Genomic DNA, 12422 nt, shown 5'->3' on the forward strand with positions numbered 1-12422 from the left:
TCTAGCATTTGTGGATTATGAAAGGGAATTTGACTCCATGCAGCATAAGGCAATGTTTCGGGCACTGGAAGGACAAGGCATAGATACCCCATATATTATGATTTTGAAGAAAATATATGAGAGCGCTACGTCCTTTATTAGACTAGACAAAGACAGTAGAAAATTTAAAATTCAGAAAGGAGTTCGACGAGGAGACACAAAATATCCGAAGCTGTTTACTGCTGCCCTTGAGGAAGCTTTCAGAAGATTAGACTGGTCGCAGAAAGGAGTCAATGTGAACGGAGACTACCTAAACCATTTACGATTTGCAGATGACATTGTGGTCATAAGCCACGATCCCAAAGAATTAGAGGAAAATCTTAATCAGTTATGTACAGTTAGTAAGGATTTTGGACTAAAGATGAATATGGCTAAAACAAAAGTAATGATGAACAAGTATGCCACAGAAAGGGAAATAATGATTGAAGGAGCAGTAATTGAAAAGGTGGGGTCATATACTTATCTGGGACAAGTTATTAGCTGTAATAATGATAAAGGGCTGGAAGTCAAGAGAAGACTAAATTTTGTATGGATAGCAATCAGGAAATATAGTCACATACTGAAGAGCAATATCCCAGTTTGTCTGAAACGTAAAATAATGAACAAATGTATACTCCCCACCATGACTTATGGAAGTGAAACTTGGGCACTCACCAAAAGAATGGAAGAGAAGAATGAAACGAATTATATTGGGAATCAGACTGTTAGATAAGAAGAGAAACACATGGATTAGGCAGCAAACTCAAGTAAAGTACATTCTTATCAAAACTAAAGAACTAAAGTGGTCTTGGGCAGGACACATAGCTCGAAGACATGATGACAGATGGACTAAGAAAATAACAGAATGGTATCCAAGAGGAGTTAGAAGAAAACCTGGAAGACAAAGGCGGAGATGGATAGATGAAATTCATGAGTTTGTGGTTAGTAAATGGATGACCAGTGCTCAAAACAGAAGGAACTGGAAAGTTGCTGGAGACGCCTTCATCCTGCAGTGGATTGAAAATGGCTGATGATACAGCATATATTTCGGTGGACCGTTTATTATACATATATTTTGACAACTACTGCTGGCCAGATTGCACACGTTCGCGGACCGTAGTTGGCCTGAGGCTGCTCCCCCCTGATTTAAAGTACTGAACTGTATTTTTTTAAAAAAGCATACTCGACTAACAAGTATGACTATAGTACTAACATTTGATATTAATGAGATATTTATTTTTCAATACAGTCAAATTTTCAAAAATATTTTATTAACGAGTTAGATATAAGTAATACAAGTTAGATATAATGGAGGAATTGTTAAAGAAGCACTGCAGGATCATCTAGACAAGAATTCAGTTATAGCTCAGACACAGCATGGTTTTGTTAAGGGAAGGTCTTGCCTGACCAATTTGATTGGATACTATGATGTAGTCACAAAAGAACTGGATGCAGGGTTATTATATATTTGGATCTTAGAAAGGCTTTTGATACTGTTGCTCATGGACGACTGCTGCACGAATTGGAGCAGTGTGGCATTGGTGACAAATTGCTGCTATGGATAAAGGGATGGTTGAGTGGCAGAAGACAGAGAGTGGTGATCAATGGACACTGCTCAACGTGGACTAATGTTATTAGTGGAGTTCCTCAGGGTTCAGTGTTGGGTCCATTGTTATTTTCTGTATTTATAAATGATATTGATGATGGTATATCAAGCTTAATGTCCAAGTTTGCAGATTATACAAAGGTTGGCAGGGTTGTTAAGGACACTACTGATGCTATGCTGCTGCAACAGGATCTGGAAAGGTTGAGCAGATGGGATGAGAGGTGACAAATGAAGTTTAACATTGACAAATGTAAAGTACTACATATGGGAAACAGTAACCCCAGATCAATGTATCAACTCTGTGATACTACACTGGCAGTGGTAGAGAATGAAAAGGATCTGGGGGTAATTGTGCAGGCAGATATGAAGTTCTCTGAGCAGTGCAGATGAGCTGCAAAAGTAGCTCATGGTGTCTTGTGAATGATATACAGGAATTTTTCTAGCAGGGATAAGGAGGTGATTATCCCCTTGTATAAGGCAATGGTCAGGCCGCACCTTGAGTACTTTATACAGGTCTTAATGCCTAATTTTAAGATGGATGTAGAGCTGTTGGAACAAGTACAGAGAAGGGCAACAAGATTAGTGAATGGAACAAAGGGTTGCTGTTATGAAGAAAGGCTTAAGTTTTGCAAATTACAGAGTCTGGAGACTAGGCACCGGCGATGTGATCTGATAGAGGTGTATAAGGCCTTGAATGGTTTGAGCATGCTCAACCAATGGGATTCTTCCTCTTGCTCAGAATAATCACTTGAGCGGGCATAAATTCAGATTGAGGAAAGACAGATGTAGGATAGATGTGCGGAAATTTGCCTTTAGCCAGCGGGTAGTTGGTTGGTGGAACAGACTTCCATCACTTGTTGTGGAAGTTGATGACCTAAACAAATTTAAGGCTCAGTTGGACAGGTATTTCGAACGAACGGAGGGGTGAATTGGGAGTGGTGTTTTTTTTTTTGGCTGATGCTGAATAAGCTTGCTTTCTTGCATCATATGCCTCTACTAATGCTAATACAATCTCATTCAATTAGATCAACACTGTTCACGACAGGTCATGCCATATAAAGGCATGGTACCAACTATGCGCAGCGATGTTGTGGGAAATTCAGAGCGACAATATGCAATAGGAAAGATTTACGTGACTTTGAATATAGCATGGTAGTCGGTGCCAGACACGACGGTATGAATATCTCAGCAACTGCAATCCTGCTTATGTTTAAGTAACTAAATAAAAACATGAAGACAAAGTGACCACGGAGTCAGAAATCGCTCGTCTCTTAGTGCGGCCAACGGAGGCTTATTCAAGTAACAAAAAAAGACTAGTCAGTCAAATCGTAACTCAGTAGAACAGTAGTAACCAAAAATGGTATTTCATAAAGCACAATTCGTGGAGTATTGCAGTCTACGACCGAACCAAATTCCTCACTGATCAGCACCAACAGTATGGTTACAGTGGCATCAGAAACACTTAAGACAGAGAGAAAAAAAAAACACTTTACCTCCTCTGACGAATTCTGGTTCATGCTGTTACACGATTAAGGGAGAAGAATATGAAGAAAAAAAAGCGTAGTCCATGGATCCATCCTGCCAGGTATTAACAATGCAGGCTGGTAGTGGCTTTGTAGTGCATACTGAATCCTATGATACCAGCCTGGGAGCAAGATATGGCTGCTACAGGTTATGTAAACATTGTTTCCTATCAGGCGCATCCCTTCGTGGCTGCAGTGTATCCATCTGCGAATAGGTTCTTCAAACAGAATAATCCTCCGTGTCCCAACGCCAGAATTGTACAGCACTGGTTCCAGAAATATGAAAGCGAGTTCCGCAGTTACCAGATCCCAATCCAAATAAACACCCGAGAAATTAAGCGGAACGATCTTTTCGCAGCCATCATCCAATTTAGAACAACTTTGGGAAACAATTGAACCAACATGGACCAGCATCCCTGCGGTACACTCTCTTTTCCTCGTTCAACCCATGCCACAAGAATCCAGTGTTTTACGGACTGTTTGTTGGGTGTGGAAGGGGGCTACTCTCGCTATTAAGTAGTGTTATGAAATTATGGATTCGAAATTACAGATAACTGTTTATTAAAAAACTTTCGAGCATAAAGGTAAGTAAGGCTCCCGGAGTTGATGGCATATACCTAGTAATTTTGAGGGAGACAGCTAGATAATGTATTGAAACAGTAAGGTTAATTATGAGCGCATCATTGGACTCAGAAGAGATTACTTTGGATTGAAGGAGTGCGAATGTATCGCTAATAAATAAAGGTGGTTCTAAGAGTGAAGTCTGTAATTACAGACCGGATAGTCTAACTTCAGTGGTTGGAAAATCTTAAAGACGGTGATTAAGAGTGCAATTCAGGGGCATTCAGATAGGAAATGGCACCCTGAAATTCACACGACATGGTTTTTTCGTTAAGGGAAAAATCATGTTTAACAAACCTTTTAAGATACTTTTGAAACAGTTATTCATCAGCTGGATATAGGGAACGATTTCAACAGTTTATTTGGATTTTAGCAAGGCATTTGACTCATCCTTTCATGAGTAGTAAATTGTATAAACTGGAACATATTGGGATAACTTGAAAAATTCTAAGATGGATTGCAGGGTGGCTGTAGAGCAGAAGGCAGAATGTATGGCTTATGATTTAATTGGAGCACTAGCAGCAAGTGCTATTATGTGCCAAGACAGGCAAATGGTTGTGATTAATGGATATTCTTCAGATTGATGCAACGTCAGAAGTGGGGGTCCCCCAAGAATTGATTCTTGGGCCACTCTTGTAGCCTAAATTTCGCAAACGACATCGACGACGGAATAAAGAGCGTGATGTCGAAATTTGTACACAACGTAAAGATTAGGAGAGTAGTTAATGATCAGTGCCAAGCAGCGTTCCTTCAGCATGACTTGAACAGGCTTTAAGGACGGTCAGAAAAGTGACAGTTATGTTTTAATGCAGCAAAATGCAAGGTCTTACACTTGGGGAATGGCAATCTCAAAATAACTTATACACTTGGTGGGACTGAATTAAAAATAGTCCAGGAAGAAAGGGATCTGGGAATTACAATACTTGATATGAAGTTTTCTGAGTAGTGTAAACAGGTGGCCAGTAAATTCCATGGTGTCCTGTCGATGACTTATCAAACAATATCTAGTAGAGATAGGGAGGTCATAAACCACTGTTTAAGGCAATCGTAAGGCCACACTTGGAATACGTGTGGAAGTATGGTGACCTCATCAGAAAAAGACAGACAGTCTCTTGAAAAGGTCCAAAGACTGTTAGTTAGCATTAGCATTAGTAGAGGCATATGATGCAAGAAAGCAAGCTTATTCAGCATCAGCAAAAAAAAAAAAAAAACCCCTCTCCCATTTCACCCCTCCGTTCGTTCGAAATACCTGTCCAGTTGAGCTTTAAATTTGTTTAGGCTATCAACTTCAACAACAAGTGATGGAAGTCGGATTGGCAAAAGGGCAACCATATGAGAAAGACTGATTATGTGGGCTACAGAGCTTGGCAACTAAGCACCTTAGAGGTCACCTGGTTGAAGTTTATATGGCTCCGAGAGGGATTAGTCAAATAAATGAAGGTGGGATTTTCACTGTTAAAAAGAACCCCAGAACTATGGGCCATAAATTCAAAGTAGAGGGGAAGAGGTTTAAACTGAATTGCAGGAAGTTCTTTTAGCCAGCGAATCGTTGATTAATGAAAGGAGTTGCCTCCGATGGTAGTTGAATTTGACAATTTTAGCGAATTCAGAAGCTTTATACTTTATCTTTTTTTTTTTTTTTTTATTTCATTCATTTATTTTTATTAATTTTTTTTTTTTCAGTGCAGAAAAAAAGTCTAAGGTTTTCTTCCACTATATGGCTGATACTAAGTATGTTCATAACATGTTAAACGACGTCATGACTGACGATTCAACCGAAATTTTGGTCATTTTCCTTGTATGTACTTCCTGGTGCACGTACGCAGAACTTTCTCTAACTAATAATGATTATCTGCGCCAGATGTACGTTTACCACGCAGGTGACATTTCCCCGAGTAAGACCCTAATACACTAGATCTTTCGGTGCAGAGTGCTCTTGTTCTGTAAAATGCAGTTTTAATGGGGGATTCAAATGTAATGAGAACTGGGTATATTTTTGTAATAGAGAAATATATTACAGAATATATTTCTCTATTACATAAATATATATTACAGGTGGAAAAGAATCAGAGTATGTCTGCCAGAGATCAAAATTGATGTTGTGACTAATCGAACTAAGTTTTTAAGGGTACGGCATTCCATGTGGAATGCCGTTTAAGGGTACTTAAAACAAACGAACTGCCGACCTTGGTCAGGAAATATGTCTCTCTGGAAACTTTTCATGAGAAGGGACAAATAAAAAAAAATAAAAAAATAAAAAATTTCAAATGAGTCGTGGTCTAGAATTTATGAATAGCATTCAGAGAATAATTTACTGGCATCGTTACACCATTGAAAAGAGAAGGAATTTAAATAGCAGAAAACAGTAATCTAAGTAACTTAACTTAGATGCCCTACCCAATCTTTTGGCATATATTAGTTTTGGGACTTTTGCAGGCTGCACATTCTCTGCACTGTGGAATAATTGCTGGGATTACGTGGTCACCTAGAAAAAATAAGAATCTCATAAAATTATCAATTATGTTCAATAAAATAAATTTTTAATCATCTCTATAATATTCTTTGGATGCACTTCATTTACAAATAACTGACATCGAGAGCTTGTAAAATGCCACTTCCAACAAGAAGAGAAGTTTAAAAGTCAGATTTATAGTTTAAGAGTGGCAATATAAACTGTCGATTCAATATTCTATGAATTAACTGCGCTAAACGAGAGCTATTTCATTATGTAAACAGTATTAATTTTACTTGAATGTGTATAGGCATGTGTTTTGGCAGCCTTCTAATCCAGAAGTAATTATACTCTTGTTGAGTTGGGAGTGGTGACATATGAAAGAGAATATGCTAGTTCGTTCAGACAAGACGTTACTAAGTGATGCTAAGAAAATATTAGTATGATGCATTCATTAGTATAAAGCGGAATCACTTCTTTTATGAATTGAAAAATAAATGCGAAGTAGGATCGGTAATTGCTAATTTTTAGTCTTCGCCATTGTGGGTTTAATGATTACTGCATTAATCGGAATCACAAGTGTAAAGCTACATGATAGCTCTACGTGGATTTGATACGCCTCATTACAGCAATGAGTATACACCAGAAACTGTTTTTACAGCAGCTAAAGGCATTAAGTTACAGATATATTTTTAAAAAAGGGGGCTTAGAGGGGAACAGACATTCTGTGTGCTATCACACACTCCATCTAGAACACTGATGGATCCAATATCTTTCTATTTTAGAAGTCCGGTTGGCCTGCCTCCCTATAAAATCCACTCATGAACAAATTCTCGATGGTAAGCCTGTTACATCACTTTGGTGGCAATGAACGTATAGAACAGTTCTTTTCAAGACGCCTCGTCACCGTGAAGAAGAAAAAGACCAAATCCTCCAGCACATGACAACACGACGAAACAAGTGGTTCTCAGTATCCAGCCGCTTTCATTCCCCATCTTACGGCAGCGAGAGGATCAGTGGAAGCAGAGGGTGCTAAGAATCTCTGGATACGACCAGGCTGCCATGCACGGCAACTGAATTTGGCCTGTTACAATGTAAGATCGCTCATCGGTGAAGAGAGGATATTAGAGCTGGAAAAGGAATTGGAAAATGTGAAATGGAATATCATCGGTTTGGCTGAACCAAGAAAAAATGAATCACATAAGTTTATCAAATAGAAATCTATAGTACGCCAATGGAAACAGTGAAAAGAGCAAATGTGGAGCTTACTTTCTGGTGCATAACGATATAAAAAAACAACATTTTGGAATTCAAAAGTACATTACCAAAGGTGTCAAAAAACTACTCAGGATTTCTAAGTGGTACAAACTAAAGGTTATAAGGATTTATGTGCTGCCATCATGATAAAGAGTTTGAAATGTACACCGAAATTGAGACTTCTAGATGAACAGAAATCTCATTACTATTGGGGAACTTCAAGCTAAGGTTGGAAAGGAAAGCTATAGGAAATTTTGGAATTGGTGAAAGAAATGAGAGGTGAAAGACTTGTAAAATTTGAAGAATCTCGAGGATTATCAGTAATGAACACTTTTTTCAAAAAAAAAAAAGGAAAAAAAAAAAAAAAAAGGTGAATAGAAAGCGAACATGGAAGAGCCCAAATGGATTAATAACTAATGAAGTAGACTTCATACTCACTAACAGAAGATATATTGTGAGCGACGTTACCATCCTCCTGAAGAAGGTAAATGTTAGAAGTGATCACAGAATGGTAATATGCACAAGCAATATGTACTGGAATTTAAGAACAAGCTTAAGCTTCTGTAGACCTTTCAGGACCAAGGTATCGACGAGGAATACAACTTTCTGAAAGTGATAAAGCCCAAGAACCCTATAGGTAAAAGGAAATCCAAAGAAAAAAAATTAGTTCAGAAACACTTGTCATGATGAACGGAAGATTACAAATGAAGAGCACGATAAACACTGGCAAGCACAAAATTGAGTATATTGAATTATGCAAAGCCATTAGAAAGACTCAGAGGATATAAGATTTAATACAAGGGAAGTAGAATAAGCATTAAAGGAAAACAAAGGACTTAAATCAACAGTCATGAGCAGTAATACAGAAAGACAAATGATATTGAACTGAAGAATACCGAAGGTATACCTATAAATAGTAGAAGACTACTATAAATTATATAAGAAGCGAGGGAATGATGCCAACAGTGGGGAAGAGGAATCACAAAATAGCAACACATACGATATCCTTCCTGATGAGGTAGAACATGCATTGAAGAATATGAAGAATCAGAAAGCCCTGGGGAAGATGAAGTTGCTGTAGTATATTTTTTTTAAATTGGAAGGAAGAGACATGACACAGAAACTGGCAAAACTTTTCACAAAATACATTAGGGAAGGCGTGACTCCGAATGAGTGGAATAGTACAATCAAAATTTTGCTGCACAAGAAAGTAGATAAATCAGAAATTGGAAATTATGGACCTAATTAGCTGGTTGTCCCATATCTACAAGTTCTTCACAAGGGTCATTAATAACAGGTTAGAAAGAATACTTTATGGGAATTAAACGAAAGAGCAAGCTGGCTTTAAGACACGATTCTCGATTAGGATCACCTTCACGTAATATCGCAGCTAATGGAGAAAGCAGATAAATATAAAACACCACTATGCCTGGCAGTTGACTCCATATAGCATAAAGCAATGTTTCGGGCACTGGAAAGACAAGGCATAGATACCCCATATTATGAGTTTGAAGAAAATATGTCAGAATGCTACCTCCTTTATTAGACTAGGCAAAGACAGTAGCAAATTTAAAATTGAGAAAGGAGTTCAAGGAGAGACAATATCTCCGAAGTTGTTTACTGCTGCCGTTGAGAAAGCTTTCAGAAGATTAGATTGGTCGGTCGCAGAAAGGAGTCAATGTGAATGGAGAGTACGTAAACCATGTACTATTTGCAAATGACATTGTGATCATAAGCCATGATCTCAAAGAATTAGAGGAAAATCTTAATCAGTTATGCAAAATTAGTAAGGATTTGGGATTAAATAAAAATGTGGCTAAAACAAAAGTGATGATGAAAGAAAGGGGCAAATCATTGAAGGAGCAGTAATTGAAAGGGTGAATTAATATACTTTTCTGGGACAGGGCATTAGCTGTAATAATGATAAATGGCTGGAAGTCAAGAGAAGAATAAATTTCGGATGGATAGTATTCAGGAAATATAATCACATACTGAGGAGCAATACCCCAATTTGTCAGAAACAAAATAATGAACCAATGTATACTCCCCATCATGACTTATGAAAGTGAAACTTGGACACTCACCAAAAGAATGGAAGAGAAGCTGAAAGCTAAGAATAGAAAGAATTGTATTAGGAATCAAGACTTTTCATAATTGATTGGTTGGTTTGGATTTTATTTGCGCTATAGCAACAAAGGCTATAATGTGCCAAGACCAGGTCATATATAAAAATTTAAGCTTTCAGTGACCTAATTAGTTCGGTCACCATGGCAAGATATATAATAACAAAGGTATAAAAAGTATAAAAGATAAATCAATAAAGAAATAACAATAAAATGTAAATTTTAAATACTAGTAAAAACGTTTGATTTTAAATAGCTAAAAACAGCAGACACATGGTCATTGTCGGATAAAATCTGACTGAGTGTATAAGGCTCTGCCAGATGGACTTTTGATGAGAAGAGAAACACATGGATTAGGCGGCAAACACAAATACAGGTTATCAAAACTAAAGAACTGAAATGGACTTGGGGAGAATACATAGCTAGAAACATGATGGCAGATGGACTAAGAAAATAACAGAATGGTACTCAAGAGGAGATAAAAGAAAACCTGGAAGACAACAACGGAGATGGACAGATGAAATTCACGAGTTGGGTAGTAAATGGATGGCCATTGCACAAAACAGAAGGAACTGGAAAGGTGGTGGAGAGGCCTACATCCTGTAGTGGATTGAAAATGGCCGATGATAATGACTTAAAACTGCAAGTTAGTGAAATTTAATACAGCATTTTTTCAGGTGTCAGAGCTCAGAATGGATTGGAACTGCGTTCCCCTTTTTGAGCTCTGACGGAATTTGATTATTAAAGATGAAATATTTTAATAACGAGCCGTCCGTTTCGTAAAATTTCGATTCGTAGTCTATTAAATTCAAAAGGTTATCGATACTAGAACTAGCGCAAACTGACATAGAAAGTGTGTTAGATATACTGAAGGCAAATCCATTCAAAAAAAAAAAAAAAAACACCTTAAAGGAAATTTTTCACGTTTGCAGCTTTTGCGCAATTATCAGATTTCCATGTCTTACTTTGGGATTGCAGCGTATTGCAGTGTTTAAACGCAGAAGCACTTTACACAGAATAATAATTCGATATCCCGCTATTATTAATGATTCTCAGTTAGTGATGAAAATCTTACCATTTTAGAATTAATTGTGAGGAAGTTTGAAGGCACTAGAATGTGCGAAAAATGTTAAAGGTTAAAAATTATAACTGATCCTTATGAAAATCTGCCGCTGATTTAGTGTTTTATTTATTACATTATTACCATTAATTCGTAGAAATAATAGCAACAGTAGCCACACAATAAATAATCTTTGAAAACGAACGGCCAAATCGCAAAAATATTCGATCCCGTTTTATTACCCCTCTTATTTCCTGATAATAAATTTATTATTTATTGCACATTTGCTTTTTTATTTTTTTTTTATTTAAGCTCTATTTCACAAAATGGTTGCTTTCTGCCCAAAATTTCTTTAAAATAATTCTTTTGTCATTATTTTCAAGAACAGGCAAGACTGCCCTTGTACAGAAAGCTGTTCGACACAGCTAAATGCACCTATCGAAAAGTGATCATCATATACAACCGCTGTGTTGTCTCTCTCTCTCTCTCTCTCTCTCTCTCTCTCTCCCCCCCCCCTTTTTTTTAATAAGTAAAACATAACCTTTCAGAAGTACAGATGTTGTTAGACTAAACCGCGGACGGGGTACAACTTTTCCATTGGAGAAAAAAAAGCAGTTGATTAAGCAAAATTTAAAGTAGTCACTGGCCAAAAAAGAAACGTTTTGTAATTGATTAATAAGTTGTCACATAGTATTATCATGAAGTCCTTGGTATCAAATAAGTACTGTACGCTTTCTGCAACTTAGTCGATCTCTGTTTCGTCGGACAGCCAGATATTTTAGATTTTCAGAATAGTGCTATTATTAGTCCCTTTAGAAGGAACCATAGTTGAGAAAAAAAAAAGGAAATCGCTGGGGTCGAAAACAATCATCTCAAAAAGTATGCAATGAATGAATAAAAAAGGCGCTGTATCACTAAAAGGAAGAAATTCAGCAGAAAAAAAATCAGTACCCTAATAAATCAGACCGCAGGAATTAAAACCGAATTGTGTTAGTATAAGGGCCTGTCTTTATGTAAGAAAAAAAAAAAAAAATCGATTGGAATGATTCGTCAAAACTGGACTGTGGAAAAGTTGAAAAACATCACGTGGCTTGACGAGTCTTTACACTTTTTTTTTTGTGTAAAAAAAATTTACATTTTTTTTACACAAAAGTGTGGCGAGAACCTCACATAAAGAAAGCTATGCATGCAAACTCTCTCATGTGCACCACTCAAATGGCAATCATGGTTTGTGCTGTCGTTATGGGCTGGGTCCGCTCATAGCGTTAGCAGGAAGTCGCGTTACCTCCATATCTTTCTGTCGTGTCGGACCAACTTCCTCCCCTGCAATGATCCAAATCCGGGTGAAGACGGATTATTTCAAAGCAACGAAACTATAAACCGTGCAAAAGTTGTTGTTATGTAAGTTTCACGACACAAGGAAAACTATGGCCAAGATGTATCTGCCAGAGTCACTATTTCATTTTAATGAATTATGGATATAATATCAAAGTGTATATATTATTCCAAGATGTTTAATTAATATACATAAAGAGCAGGGCTGTAGTGGAGGATATACGCCGTGTACTCTTAGATTTTTTTTTTTTTTTTGGAGAATAACGTATACCTTCTGGTTTTTGAAAGACTTGAAAAAAACAAATATTATTAAAATATTTAACATTATAAAATTCATACGTTCAGCTAATTTTACGACTACAACACTGATAAATAGTTAGTTAGAATCTGTTTTACTGCAAATTGTATCTGACAGACAATAGAGCGG

The 12422-nt window shown here is 37.1% G+C and overlaps 1 protein-coding gene across 2 annotated transcripts in view; it reads right to left on the bottom strand.

Annotated features, from left to right (window-relative positions):
* Positions 1-12422, bottom strand: part of LOC150081765 (alcohol dehydrogenase class-3-like) — a 219853-nt gene that overhangs the window by 39080 nt on the left and 168351 nt on the right. For both annotated transcript variants that reach the window (XM_090378859.1, XM_090378858.1), the window contains one exon: positions 6166-6253. In XM_090378859.1, the coding sequence (XP_090234985.1) occupies positions 6166-6253 (88 nt within the window). The remainder of the gene's footprint in view (positions 1-6165; positions 6254-12422) is intronic.

Source organism: Mastigoproctus giganteus, chromosome 8, assembly GCF_048544385.1.
Source record: "Mastigoproctus giganteus isolate SK-2022 chromosome 8, ASM4854438v1, whole genome shotgun sequence".
In the NCBI taxonomy this organism is placed as follows: Eukaryota; Metazoa; Arthropoda; class Arachnida; order Uropygi; family Thelyphonidae; genus Mastigoproctus; species Mastigoproctus giganteus.